The following is a 15,927-nucleotide window of genomic DNA, read 5'->3' on the forward strand; positions in this document are numbered from 1 at the left end:
AACCAAACTGATGAATGAAGTTGATTAAATAAGGATAATTTTTTTTATGAAACGTGTAACCGGTGAGAACTGGACACGATACAAGATCGTTGTGTGTGCGTGCATGTGTGTCGTTCTTCTCCCAGAGCAAGTTGGGATGCTATGGAGGCCTTAAAACACACGTGAATAATTTAGTAACAGACAGAGGAAAGCTTTGATTTTCAGTGCCAAGATTTATATTTTTCTCTTTATCCAAGTCGTATACTGTTAAAATATTGTATTAATCACTGTGCCCCCCAGTGGCACAGCGGTATGTCTGCGGACTTACAACGCTAGAAACCGGGTTTCGATACCCGTGGTGGGCAGAGCACAGATAGCCTTTGTAGTTTTGTGCATAATTAAAAACAAACAAATTAATCACTGTCTTTACATGTAGCCCCCCCCCCCAGTGACACAGCTGTATGTCTGCGGACTTACAACGCTAGAATCCGGGTTTCGATACCTGTGGTGGGTAGAGCACAGATGGCCCGTTGTGTAGCTTTGTGCTTAATTACAAACAAACAAACTTTACATGTACAGAGTGTCCCAGAAGTCTGGACCCATAGGGAAAAATACACAATTTATTCTTAATTAATTTATTTATTCAAACTGCATGCCATTAGCAGACATATATATATATCAGTTTTTGGTATACTGTGTCATCAGGGTATTTTCTTTCCTGAAATATGTACAATTGACATTAGAAATGTGTTTGTTTAACTTTAAGAATATAATGTGTATTTTCCCTATGGGTGTAAGAGATTTGTGTACAGGGCCATAGTAAACAGTATTACGATGGTCGCGTGATAAGATAAACATGACAAACCTAGTTTTTATTAAGGTTATTTGTATCCAGCTGATTTTCGAACCTGTAACTAGTTAGGAAGCCGAACATCTGCTGGGTTGCCTAGAGACCAAAGCAATTATGCAGACTCCGAAGATAATTAAAGTTGTTTTTTACAGTGAGTTAATTGGCGCTACCCTTTTTGAGTTTGGGTAGAGGGTGCCAATCAATAACACAAACTGTTCATACTCTAGCTAACCTAATATAGTGTTGCTGTTTTTAGGAAGTGGGTTGGCAGCCAGGAGATGACATTCATAAGTCCTGAGAGTGAAGGTGAGACTGTGAGGTGAAACGGACATTCATATTGTATTTCACGATACACTGAGTGTTAAATAATTGAAAACGACACTTGTGTAAAGCATCTATGTTTACAATTAAAATGGATAAAACGTTAAAATCATTACACAATCAATAGTTATTAAAACAGGGACTTGCCCTAAAAAACAAACTACACATGTTTAGGTGTTCTTTAAAGATGGTGTCATAGAACACCGAAACATGTGTAGCATTTTTAGGACAAGTCCCTGTTGTAATAACTATTTATTGTGTAATGCTTTTAACGTTGTATCCATTTTTATTGTAAATCTGTATGTAGTTTTTCACTAAGTCAAAAGCTTGTAGTTTATTGTGTGAACAATTAAAATTTTAAAAAGCTATGGGCAATAGAATCATCGTCGGCTTCCTAGCCTCCTCCTTTTTTTCCCCACCCAATCTTCAGTTAATGATACGTTAAAAACACAAAAATGTGCACCGCAGTTTGTGATCGTGTGTTATAAGGTTGGTGGTCAAATCCCACTCTTTTAATTACAATGGTCCAACAGTTGTCGGTGGGAGATGTTCATTAGCTGCCCTCCCACTAGTCCATCATTTTAAAATTAAAAATAGCCATGCGCGGTTAGTCCTTGTTTTGTTGTGCGCGAACATCGGAAACAATCAACCTAAACAGTTAATATCTAGATATAAGACAAAATTCATATAGAAACAAGTTGGTTCATATTTTACATCTGTTACAAAACGTGAAGTGTTTACTTTCTAACCACAGGAAATTCACTGCTGTTCGTTGTTTTTCATCATATAAATTTCATCAGTACGCTTTAGAGGTATCTAGTAGCACTAACCTTTACCTAATAAAACCTTGTCACTTACCGAATCCATCGCATGAAGAAGCAAATAGTCAACATTTAACTGAATCCACAAACCTGGAACTTCCCTTTAAATAAATCTTTCTAATCGTAAAAGACCATTCTGGACTTAAAGAGTGGGGCTATAAATTGGGTGAGGGGTGGTATGAACCCCTTCTTCCGTTAGTTTGAATCGTAGTACGCTAACCATTTGTCCAATACAATGGTACTCTTGCTGTACATGGCATTAAACGTCATTTTCTTTTGACGTCTGCTTCACATGTTTTGCTGTCTACACCTTCACTCAGCTCTTATTTGTGACGTTAAATCGTTCGTCTATGGCTTATTTATCTCAACTCGATCTTTGGGACTTCATCTAGTTCCTTTACCAGTTTTCATCGAAATTGGTCCTTCCACATCCTCACAAGAACTTGTGATACGAAACAGGCAGACGGCTAATTTTGATTTGTAAGATTCGACAACTCATTTCTTCGCAATGTTTTCTAATCGTCATGTTTTCAATTATCATTCGAATTTCATCTGATTTATACTAAAAACTCATCACACTCCTTGTTTTCTAACTTCACTGATGATAGAGTAAGTGCAATATGTTCAACACTTAATATAAATAAAATAGTATTACGTCCTAAAGTTTCCTTGTTTTTAAGTGATATAAGTGTGCCAAATTGTAAACATTCCAAAGTCCATACCATTTCTGAGTAATCTGACGTGCGTGCCGGGCAGAATTTGATGGTTAGCCCGAGGGACCTGATTCGCATCCCACTGCCGCAAAATTGTGCTCCATACTTTATGGCCATGGGCGTGATTTATCAATGAACGTCAAATTCCACCGTGCGATTAGAGTAGCCCAAAATTTGGTGGTGGGGTCTGTTCTAAAGCAGGTACTGCTAGCGCAAATAGCTTTAATTTTATGTAATTTTGTGCGAATATCTGTAACACTTTTACGTCTACATTTACTAGATTGTCACAGTTCCTATATTTGTACAGTTTCGGAGTACTCTTACGTCTGACTTTACCAGTTTTGAAGCATACTTCAGTCGTACAGCTACGTGAAGTCGTACAAACATTTTTATCCGTATAGCTCAAAGCACAAATAAATTTTTGAATCATATCGATTAAAGCTTCCATATTTTTTATATCCAAATCAATATGTATTAGTCTGTTCAGTCAGCATATTTCTTAATGTTACGTTCGGTAATTGTGTATTCAAACTCGTCGTCCATCTTACATGTTGTTATTATTACTGCTATTCGTGTTCATTTACACTATATTTTGCAGTTATGTGTATTGATGCTCATTTTACTGCGAATGTTTTGATTCGTACCGATTCGAACTTGCCCTTTATCGAAGTCAACACGAATATTCTGCGTAATCAACGTAATTGTTAATGTCGGGTTGTGTAATTATATTTTCATCAGGGGGGTGACTAATCTAAAACGTGCTTTTTAACAGTCGTGACACAGACTTCTGTAATGATCTAAAATGCCCATGAAATCACCCTTCCATAACGTGTTTAGAATATAGCTTTATTCGGGTAATAAATTTCTTAATTTCCATACAGTCTCTGCATGTAGTCATGACACTGTTGTTGTTTGAGTGTCTCAAGATCGTAAACATGTATTAATCCTTATAGAAAGGTAAAGGTTATATACTCCAGTCTTTGTTCTTGAGTCGAGTTGGCTGCAAATGTTCCTATATGACATTAAAACCTTTCCCTAGGAGGTCCTATTCACATAGGCAGTACAGAAGCCTGTACGGTGAACTTGGCTTGAGATTGATTGTTGGCCATTAATCGAAGCAGGTGACCTAGGGAATTGTGGTTTAAACTTGCCTGTCGGACGTCAATAGACTTGAATACCACACTACACTATTTTCTGAAGTATACATTATGTTCGATTTTCACCTATTCCTCAACCAGGGTTGCAGGGTTGGGCGTAGAGTACTTCTTCATTATGTCCCACACATTCTCATGTGGGTTAAGATTTGGGAATTATTTTGGCTAATCACGGACAATACCGGGACGGCGGCACTGTCGTCTTGAAAATACCTATCAACCTTAGGATAAAAAGGAAACATACGAAAGTGCACTTGATCTCCGTTGGTGTTCGTTGGATGTAATGCAGTCATAAGAGAGACTCAAGGAACTACCCATGCCATGGAAATATACCCACCTCATTACTCTACTTCCAGCGGCTTCCACAGTGAAAGCAATACTCGAGATTTCCAAAGCTTCGTGGGACTGTCGCTAAACTTTCGACTTTCCTGTTAGTACAAAACAGTGTGTATCGAAATCCATCTGACTATATGACCCATTTCCATTGGTCAAAAGACCAATCCTGATGATCGTTACTCTACTGTAGGGTTTTTTTTTTTCATGTTGGTTCCTGGACTAGTGGCGTGCGGATGGAACAATGGTTACCAAAGTTGATTTCGCGCAACCCTCTGCGCATTGTTCTTGTTAAATTGGATGACATTTGTCGATGTTTGATGTAATCTGTCAGTTGTACAAGTGATCTCTTGTTTGTCTTTTGTTTTGAGATTTTTGCAACGTCGTATGAGATGGTCACGTTCGATTTCTCAACCAGTTCCGTTCTTTTTGCTCTCAATGCTCCAGCTAATTGGGTCCCAAAAGAATGCCTTAATCTTCCTCATCTGAATAAAGACTGAGGAAAACAAAACCTGCTTAGGTTACTATAATGATACAACAGTGAAGTGAAGCATAAGTCGTCATCTTTTTACTTACCAATTAGTTGGAAGTTCAAAAACAAAAAATATTGCAATTTCTAATTTTTGGCATGTGTGTATATTTTTGGTTGCTGTTACGTATATTCGTATTTATTTTCTGTAATTGTGTATATTAACTTCTGTATTCTGAAGAGGTTTAAAAAAAATTGTGCTTTGTAGATACATACAAGTTTGTGTGTGTGTATGTATGCAATCATGTTTCTGTTCTGTATACATGTCATTGTGTTTATATTCTGTATCATGAACCACGATGGTGGTTCATAATAGGGCTCGCAAGCAATTGGACAAAACCCTAGTAGAACGTTCGGGCAAAAAACTCTTAAACAGCAAAGATTCAGTTCAAACAACACTTTAAAACCTTTACTATTGACTGATAAGGCTGTACACATATAGAAATGCACTAAGAAGTACGCATGATAGACTTACAAGGAACAAAATATTTTTCGAAAAAGACAGTCCGTTTGTAATTCTTCTTGCCAGCCTATAACAAAAACGGCTTGGTAATTGCACCCAAACCTTTTGTAGAATATGAAATAAGGTACTGCGAAGGTTGTAGTGATATTGAAAAGTATATTTGTTTCTTTTATATTTTACATAAGCTAAAAAAACATCATGATTATAATGTAAACGATGTTATCATTATCCCTTGAAGTTAGTTTTCATATACATATATGTTGTTTCTTTAACAAGCTTAAGTACAGTGTGAAACAGGAATTACCAGCCAATAATAGATGAACATTAGATGTCTGTAACACGTAGATGCTCAATCCTTTGTATACTATACAATTGGTGTCTTTATGGAGCCAACCCTTATATTATGTATGAAGCGAAAACCGAATCAGCTAGCTACCTGATATATATAGGTAATCCTTTACTCAACAGCATGAAACCAAAATAAAGGTTTGTAGTTTGAATAAATAATCTCTACAGTGTCTTTGTTTCTATACTTTTTACGATCCCTATTTGTAGGTTTTTAAATTCTCAATTTTTTATTTATTTTGTATACGTGTCATCATGGTTATATTCTATATAATCAGGAGCGATATATATTCGTGTTCGTTTTATATACTGATGTTGATGATTTTTATGCAACTGATTTATATTAGAAACGTGCCAGAGGAAAGGGCTATTCCTATTACTGATGGTCTGGTACTGTAACTAAGTCAGACAGACACTTCGAAGGTTGGCTTTTGATGACAAATATAGGAGAAATTCTTTCCCAGTAATACTACATTCAATGTTTTTACTACATAGCATATAGTTACTTCAGAGTGTTTGTAAGTTTGTTGGTTGTATCTGCTAATTATCGTAACAACGAGGTCACTTGTGCAGACATAACTGCATTCATGCTTGTTATATCTTTGAATTAGTATCTATTTTCTGTTTATTTTTTAATTATATCTATTATATGGTTGGTTATAAATTGTCGTTGTCCTAAGCCTTTTTTTTTTCTTACCAATATGATTTTTGAAAAACTTGGTAATTTACATTATTTATTATTTGGTTAGAAACCGCTATGAAATTACTCTAATCTTAATTTATGGAACATTTACAAAAGTGGACTTTTCATTAATATTTCCCAGTATCACTGAATGGAAATTGTATGTAACATTATGAACAGAACAACAAACTAAACTGTATTATGTATTTGTTAGAATATATAGGTATTTTTACCCCATAGAAATGAATATCTATTTATCCATGACCCAGTTTCATATTCTGGTGTATTAATTTCGATATCATGCAGTCTGCCTTTCTATATCGATCAATTACCTGTTTTTCTCTTATTATTCCTCATTTTTCTTATTATTCAATTCAGTATTTCTGCTGTTTCATCAATATCTGTTAAGTTATTCATGTATTTAGACGACGCGGGGAACTTGTAGCCATTTAATTTCTTAACCTGCTTACCTAGTTCCCATAGACAGATAAGAATGCCCTTAAGTCTCATATTATACGAGGTCAATGTGCGAGTAATGAGATAGAAATTCTTACATGTGTGTGTGTGTGTGTTTATGATATGGTGTCTTAAGTGTGGGTCGTTTCTTTTCTGTTTTCATGAGTTGTCTTCTTGTAAGCCAATCACGAGAGATTTTATTGGTAATAATAAAATAACACAATATCATGTACAGCAATTAGTGAAAAAACGTTAGTGGTAATGTAAAAGTGATGGTTTGATTCAGCACGGGGCAGGGGAAAATGTGATTTTTTGTCTTGTTTATATGCCAGTTTAGACTTTGTTTTATCTATGATATGTTGATATATACATCATATCGACACGTCTTCAAATATAAAGTCAACTTTTACAAATTAAGGGCAAATATAGTGATTTATATTGTACGTTAACAAACAAATTACTCGAAATAGACTTGAAGCAAGAAACCCATACTGTGAAGTAGGACTAAAAATGTCACATATTTTCACTTAGAATCCAAACGCTATTGATCAGACCTTTTAATCGTAAGATAGGTTGATCATTAAATGAACTGGTTCTGCTAATGACCAAGTACCTGCCAATATTGACACTGTGTTATAAATTGGATAGGAAACAGCTTTAAGGAAATTCTTGGCCTGTTTCTTCTACTCCACAAGGTGGGATTTAGGCCAGTGACGTAAAAATACAATCATCTTAACTGTATATATATGTGTGTGTGTGTGTGTGTGTGCGAAAGCTTTCAACAGTTGAAGATAGGTTGTACAGGTGATGACGTTTGTTTTCTCTTTCACAAGTCACGTTTGGATGCACAATTGTGTTAAGAATAGGTTCGGGACGTGGCGATTGTTGTAAGTAATTACTGTGTTATTAAACTCTGTCCTCAAGTTTATGGGATGGGCGTGTCCAAAATTTGGCGTTAGAACAATTCCTACAGTGGTGTGCTGAAAACTTCATACTACTCCCTGTATATGATAGAAATCAAATATTCGGTTGTTATTTCTAAGATATGTTAGTGAAATGAAGCCAGTATTAACACGTATGTATCTATTTAAACAAAAAATAAAAGGCTATAACTACAATCCTTGTTATAATGCTTACAGCACGCATAATATACAACATTGAAAGCAGACAAACCGAAAAGTCAATCAGCCACCCGATTCTATAGACTTTTCCACAGAGTGATATCGACATAATATTTCCTCACAGGAAACTGTTAATAAATATGCAATAGAACTGCAAGACTAACAGAAAAGTTCATAAGTGCATTTAAAAAGCACCCTCCCCCCAGTGGTACTGCTGTATATCTGCGGACTTACAACGCTAGAAACCGAGTTTCGATACTCGTGGTGGGCAGAGCACAGATAGCCCATTGTGTAACTTTGCGCTTAACAACAAAGAAACACGCATTAAAAAAAGGTTCGTATTTGTATAGTTTTGCGTGAACTGTCGACAAACATGCAGTGTTAAATCATCACTGTAATAAGGACTTGAATAGGATTCGCAAACGTGTGGAAACTGGTTTCTCAGGTTTTAAATTTTATGATAATTTGTTCCGTTTATTGTGGTTTTTCACTATCAAACCAACGTCCTTCTTTAAGCAGAGGATGCCGTCCCTTATGTCTGCGTTTTTGTAACTTAGTAGTTAGTGCGTGGTTGGCTGTTGGTTTTGACTAGCTGCTCCTCTCTAGTCTGTCAGTTAAAAATTCGTACGAGTAGCGCGAATACCTTTCGTGTATCATTTCCTGACAGAAATAATCAAACATTCATTTTGTATATATATTAATTATACACAGCAGTTGCACGAGATTAATTATCAATCGTTGTTAGACATCTTTACCTTAATTAGAATTAAAAAAAAACACATCTCCAACAAGGTTGAAAATGTTTGCCAAATACGATGCTATAAAATAGTTTAAAAGAAAACTTCCACTCTGCCACGAAAAGTTCAAACTATGTGTTGCTAATATCCACTCCCCGTTTTCTCTTTGTAACCAGATGGTAGAATAACAGATGTTAAATGTATATACTTCAACCTGGTTTGTTTTCTGTAATATCATTTGATATACTAAATCTGATAGATATAGTGTAAGAAATTTTTTGTCATGCTCAACAATGTGTATTTTACATAACTTACGATGAAGTACAATCTCTAGTACACAGATACGCAACAATTAGCAATAAGATAATCCAGGAATACTGTAGTAACTACCAACTATATAAAGAAACACTACAGTGATAATTTCACTATAGAAATACAACAATAAACTGATAGTACTATATAGAAAAATAACGGTAAATCATTGTACTATAGAATTACAACAATAAACCTATTGTCTGACTATAGTACTATATAGAATCATAACGGCAAATCATTACACTACGATAACACGACTGGCATGTGTCCTGATGAGCAGAATGTCCCATGAGATGGTTTCTCAGTGTGGGAACATTAATTTTTCAGCACCGGAAATTGATTCTTTATCGGTAAAGAAGACAGTTTATGCACATGTGCTTATATATCATGTAGGGTTAACTTGTCCCGCTATTTCTTTACGGATGAATGATCATATATGTTATTTGTGTTAGAATACACCGAACATGTGGGGAAAAAAATTAATAGAATATAAATTTATATTTTTTCTTCTGTCCTTTTTGTTACTTTCTGATGCTAATTCCTGTATGTGAACGCTAGGACTATTGGTTTAAACGTTACATGTGACATAACATGTATCTTATGAGCAGACAGGTAGAGAAAAAAGGTAATTATTTTTTGAGGAGTTTTTTTTTCGTAAATGCGAAGGATTAAAATCTACAAGTGAATAAGCGGGATTGGTTTTATTAATACAAGTTAAATGGCGAGTGAGGGGGGTAAACATCTTCAGAAGAAGAAAGGCGGAAGACTTTCGTTACGTCGTTCTGTCACCGTCCATTCCACTAAGTTTCATCACTCTCAGTACAAATTGCATGGCCAGGTGGTTAGGGCGCTCGACTCGCAATCCGAGGGTCGTGGGTTCGAATCCCCGTCACACCAAACATGCTCGCCCTTTCAGCCGCGGGGGCGTTATAACGTGACGGTCCATCCCACTATTCGTTGGTAAAAGAGTAGCCCAAGAGTTGGCGGTGGGTGGTGATGACTAGCTGCCTTCCCTCTAGTCTTACACTGCTAAATTAGGGACGGCTAGCGCAGATAGCCCTCGTGTAGCTTTGCGCGAAATTCAAAAAACAAACAAAACAACAGTACAGATTGTGCATTTATAATACCTTCACAGTTTAAAGCTCTCTAAGAATTTCGTGTAAATTAGCAGTAGTTCAGTGTAGTCTTCACAATCGAAAGTGTTTTTAAAATTAAAAGTGAATCAACATCGGCACGGCATGCAATATGTGTTTGTTACGTGTTTACTGTACACAGTTTTCGTTCGATGAAGTCGAAAATTTGTGCGATTTGGATATAGTGTTAGATCACGTCTGTATGTCTAAAAAATCGCAAGGTCGCAAATGAAGGTTTTCATTTGCAGGTCTCTCCGACGGTTTGAGCTCACAGTGGCTTTATGTTAAAGAGGGTCGAAGTGTTTTAATGCTCTTAGCAGGTTATTCCCAGCAATGGTTGTTCTAATTAATGAGCTCAATGTTTCATGAGGTGTTAATTAAAAGCCACTCCAGATAAGAGTCTGGTGTCATGGCCAGTTGCTTTGAACAATATAACGTATCCGTTGTGCGAAGAGAGTTCTTAGGTGAAGTTCCCAATATTTCTCACAATGAAGTTTCCAATTAACTAGGCCTACGTGCAGTAGAGCGTTTATTAAGATTCTGGGGTCATTTGTTCTCAATATTGAAGGTCAGATCCTATTCACGATGAGAATGATTAGCTAAATTAGTATGTGACTTCTTAACAGCAGTATTTGTAATTAAACGCTACTTGACGTGATGAAGGGTCATTGGGGTTACCTCCAGATTGCCAGGCAAAGGTCAGCTGTTTAGCACTATGAGCATCGAGTATGTGTAAAAGAGAAAAAAAAACACTTAGCTAGAGGACTGCACATAGAAAACTTAATAATTTAGTTTCTTAAGGCCTGATCAATTTGTTTTTAAACTGATCATATTCCAGGTAGACATTAAAAATTGTTTTACTAGACGTGGCTTTTATGGGAAAATCATGTTTTTCGTCACTAACCAGAAAAAAACAAAAAAAAACAACAGACTTCCGCCTTCTTCTGTTAACTCCGCGCGTTCTGGTAACCTTACCTGAAATCAGGAGCTGGGAGCTGTTTTGAACTGGAGCGTTTATCCTGTTTATTTTCCGTCGTTATTCGAAAATAAAAAGACGCGAAATATTTCGTCACACGCATGGTAAATTATATCGTTACAGTAAGAGGAAAAACAACATATTACAGAACCCTCCGTGCATTGAATTTGTTTACCACGTGGTTCTTTATCGCCGCATTGTTAGTGCCTACTTTTTCAGTTACTCAGGTTTTTATTTCCAGCTTCCTTGGTCAGTACTAACATTTTAAAAATTATTCGACAGTTGTATTAAATTTCCCACGGTTACTGCTAAGATCGTCACAGTATATTAACATTTAAATTACTTTTAAATTCCCCCCTTCACCTGAATACTGAAAAATTTAGAATTAATCCTATTGAAATAATTTCAATTTATACTCAGCCCCATTCGGGGCGTTAGTACTCTTGAGTACTGGAAACAGTTTATTTGTATGGAATTATTTTTAAATTACATTATCTGCGGCAGAACAGATGTTATTAGATGATCAGCACCGTATGTGTGTGTGTGTAAAGTCTATAAATGTACAAATGCGAAATGTCAGATCTGTCGTAAATATCGCAAATTTTTGGTTTATTATTTAAACTCAGCGAACTCAAGTTCGCTAAGTTTAGTAAAACTTACATAGGTAACTGTAGTAACAGATAGTAGTACTGGTGGTAATATTTGAATTACATCAAATATATATATATATATATATATATAAGCGCTCAAAACAGATCTGGATAACAAAACCAAAACCGAGATGTCAATTATGGTTGTTTTTTTTAAAGGTTAGAATCACAGCTATAGTATTACCGTTCACTTATATATTGTATTATAGCATGCAATTATAATCAGTCGTAGTTTTTACAGCAAGCGGTGACGTGGTTTGCAGCTGGAGATTATGTTTATTAAACCACGTGACAGTTCTGGAATTACATTCCATGGACGACTCCTTTCGTTAATAACGTAAAGATATATGTTAATCGCACTTGTTTTTAGATGTCTTAGAATAATCTTAACAACCTGTTACTAAAACACATTATTTATTCATGCAAACAGAAGAATTTGACCGTTACGACGCACCATTTTAGGCAGACTGTCATGCGTTAAATACAGACAGTTATTGCTAGCCAAAGGTTCGTGAGAAAGACCTTAAGATGGCGTTGAAGTCTGTGTCGCTAACTTAAGTGGGATAGGTTTTGTTAGATTCGACATTAGTAATCTGCATGTTGTTTTTTAAAAATATTGTATCGGGTTTCGTTATTTTTCGAACTGAAAAAGAATATCATGATGTTTCATCTTAAATGATAAAATGATACATGTATGTTGATAGGTGTGGCCACTGGTGAGTCAGCAGTAAGTTTTGGACTAATGCTAAAATTCGGTGTTCGATTCCCCGCGGTAGACAAAGCGCAGATTTCTCGTAATACAGTTTTGCTTGCTTTGAAACGTGTAGATAGTGACAGTTTGGACTTACGGCCCTTCACTTGTTGCCCAAGTAGATATTGTTGAATTGTGAGGAGAACGTTCATTATTAAACTAATTTAATAACACTTATAATTATATTTATTATAATGCTAAAATGTCATGGGCATAAAGCAGCTCGCCCATTGTGCAGCTTTACTCATTAAAAACTCAAACTCATTAACATGTAATATAAGTAAATATAAGTATGAATAACAAAAAAGTTATTTCATAAATAATTGCCCCCCCCCTCCCATTGTGATAGTAGTGAGTTTTTGCACTTACAACGGTAAAATCCAGGGTTCAATTCCCCAAAGTGGAAACAGTGGATAACCCAATGTGGTTTTGCTCTAAAACAAACATAAATAAAAAACAGTAACCCGTGTTTTTTGTTTGCAAGCCAATGGCTTTTATTTTAATTGATAATATAAGCTTCTGTGGTGTATATCTAATTACCTATAACAGTATGAATTAAATATTTTACCTGTATTATTTGTTATTAATAGTAACTTCTGATCAGGCAAGCTACCTACTTAGGCTTGGCATGGCCTGGTGGTTAGGGCACTCAACTCACAATCTCTGGGTCATAGGTTTGATTCCTGTCATCGAACATGTTTACCCTTTCAGCTGTGGGGGCAATATGATGTGACAGTTAACCCCACTATATTTTGGCAAAAGAGTAGCCCAAGAGTTGGTAGTGGGTGTTGTTGACTAGCGACTTCCCTCAACTCTCTCACTTCAAAATTATGAACAGCAGGCTGAGATAACCTTTGAGTAGCCTTCTGTGAAATTCAGCAAACAAACAATACTACCTACTTACCTACTTAGGTTAAAACTAAAATTAACCTGATTGTGAGTATATGGAAACAAGTCATGATCCATTAGCATGCTTTCCATAGTCATTGTAGTATTTGTGATACACATCAACTTTTGTCATTGAAGAAACACTTCAATCTTAATATATTTGGATCCCCTAACTATTGAAAAAAAAAAATGAAATGATAAGACAAATATGCTTTCAGAATCCTAGAGGTGTTTGCTGTTGAAATATACAAATTTATCTTTACAGTTTGGTGTTTTCAGCATGTGATATATTTATTTATGTAGACTTATAACTTTAGTTTGTGGTGAATGAAGCTGTGAAAATATAAGCCTAGTCATTCTGAAGGTTGCTGACTGTGGTTATTTGGAGATATTCTTAATTGCTAATTTAATAACCTACTAGTGAGTTGCCTAAGTTATTATGATGAATAAAATATAATGTACAGTAGGAAATAAGTTCATATAATAGCTTGTTGTGATAAACTGTCATTTTACTGATTATACACTTTATACCATAGTCTTAGGGAAAATGTAACTATTTTGAAAAAAGGATATTGAAGTTACTTTTTCCTGGAAGTGGCCCAAATCAAATCTTTTGTGCTGTATTATTTTTTCAAGGACACAAATACATTCAATATTTCCAACAGTGATGCTTAGCAGGATTTGTGGACTAGTAATTTAGAATAATAAAACTACCTTTAACTAGTTTATTTCAGTCTTTCTATGTATATAAGTTGCCAGAACTAATGAGCTTTTGTTGTTTTACATTTTAATAAAGGGACATCTATTTGATGGCTTCCGCAAACTGTGCCATTCTTTTAAACCTGTTGTAAACTTTTAATGTAGATATGTATATTCTGACATCATGTTGCTGTTGTTAAACAGCAAGTGACAATAGGTCTCTGTGAGTGTGCTGTGCTGGCCTTTTTTATATTCACAGACTCATCTGTATGTATGTTTTAGCATTTAGTACTATACATTTATATAATATTGAAAACCAAATCACTTTAACTTTTGACGAAATATTTAAAAAATATAAAATGCAGATAATCTTCACTCAAGTGCAAGTAATTTGTGTGTTCTTCAGTATTTTTTGTAGAGGTAATATCTATATTACTTACAACTGTTAATCCAATTTGACCAACTTAAAAAATATAACACCGAAATGAAATGAAAGTAAATGCCAAGATATGGTAAGAACAATCATGAAGGTACAAATAACTACATAAAATATTTAAAAAAAACTTTTATTAGAAAGATACCTTTGGGGTAAAAGTAAGACAGATAATATAATAAAACATGGATAACTATTTTGATAAAAGCAAAATCAGAATCAAGATGTAAGGATAAGAATGAAAATGTGTAAACTACATAAAAATATAAGTCGGTTAATGACTGTCCCCCGCTTGGATAGTGGTAAGTCTATGGATTTACAATGCTAGAATCAGGGAATCGAATCCCCTCGGTGGACACAGCAGATAGACTGATGTGGCTTTGCTATAAGAAAAACACAAACACATGATTAATGACTAATGGTCAAAATAGTAACTATTTTGAAAAAAAAAAAGATAACACAAGACACGAGAAAAATAAATGTTAAAATAAAAGGAGTGTTATTAGGTTTGAAAAATAAATAGTTAAAAATAGGACTAAAATTATGATTAATGAATAAAAACATAGTAAGGATATAAAGAAGATTATTTTTAGCATAATATTAATTCATCTTAACTGTATAGTAGAAAACTGCTTGTGATTAATTATTTGCCTTATATTCCAGTTGTGTGGTGGTTCTCTATAATGTTCGCAAGAACAGACAAAATCACATTCTCAGTTCTTCCAAAAAAACCATTACCTCGCTGGCTTTTTCTTGGGATGGAAGGTACCTGGCAACAGGAGAGGTAAGCTTGGGAGCTCTTTCTTTAACCATGTCACTCTCTGCTACACAATGTCATTCATTAGTCTCTAACAAGTAGGCATAGTCCATTTTACTTTAGTGTAACTTTTTATTTCTGAATCCTTAAAGAAGACATATTATAGAAATTGTAATCTGCTTTCTTTTACATTTTTTGAGCAAATCTAAGGGATGTTTTCTTGAATAGGTTTATGTAATATTGCTTTTGGTTCTTTGAACATCATTACACTGTTGAACTCTTGTGTGCAGGCAGGTGCTATCTTTGCTTGTAGCTTTAGTTTTTTTCATTACAAGATAATTAAAAGCAATTATTTTAAATTTATGACATGTTTAGTTACCTAACTTGGTAAGAATCATACATTGTGTTTATAATTCATTGATGTTGAGGCTATCAAACGTCATGTGAAATTTATTGATGTTGAGGGCTTAGAGATTTCTATAAGGCAAGCAGATGATTATGTGATAAATATATAAATAATGTGAGACGAGCAGAAACAGTAGACAGACAGAGCAGATAAAAAAGTAAAGTCATGGGAAGTAGAAGTTCAGCCAAAGAAAAGTTAAATGTATAGTTAACTGCCATAGGAGTGAACTGCCTAAAGGTTAATTTAGGCCTAAAGATTAATATGTTAGAGGTAAACTATACTTCTTATCTCTTTTAAAACTATTAGTTTTTTTCTGTCAAAATGAGTTCTAAAGTAATTGAACCAGCCTCAGTGCACTTTGACAAAAGGAGCAGATGATATCTGAAGTACAAGGACCAGGCGATTACTGGAAGAG

At 34.9% G+C, this 15,927-nt stretch overlaps 1 protein-coding gene across 4 annotated transcripts in view; it reads left to right on the forward strand.

Moving 5' to 3' along the window:
• Positions 1-15,927, forward strand: part of LOC106466208 (mitogen-activated protein kinase-binding protein 1-like) — a 124,675-nt gene that overhangs the window by 64,543 nt on the left and 44,205 nt on the right. For all 4 annotated transcript variants that reach the window (XM_022394166.1, XM_022394167.1, XM_013926456.2 and 1 more), the window contains one exon: positions 15,013-15,133. In XM_022394166.1, the coding sequence (XP_022249874.1) occupies positions 15,013-15,133 (121 nt within the window). The remainder of the gene's footprint in view (positions 1-15,012; positions 15,134-15,927) is intronic.

The sequence above is a fragment of the Limulus polyphemus genome, unplaced genomic scaffold, assembly GCF_000517525.1.
Source record: "Limulus polyphemus unplaced genomic scaffold, Limulus_polyphemus-2.1.2 Scaffold2187, whole genome shotgun sequence".
Lineage (NCBI taxonomy): Eukaryota > Metazoa > Arthropoda > Merostomata > Xiphosura > Limulidae > Limulus > Limulus polyphemus.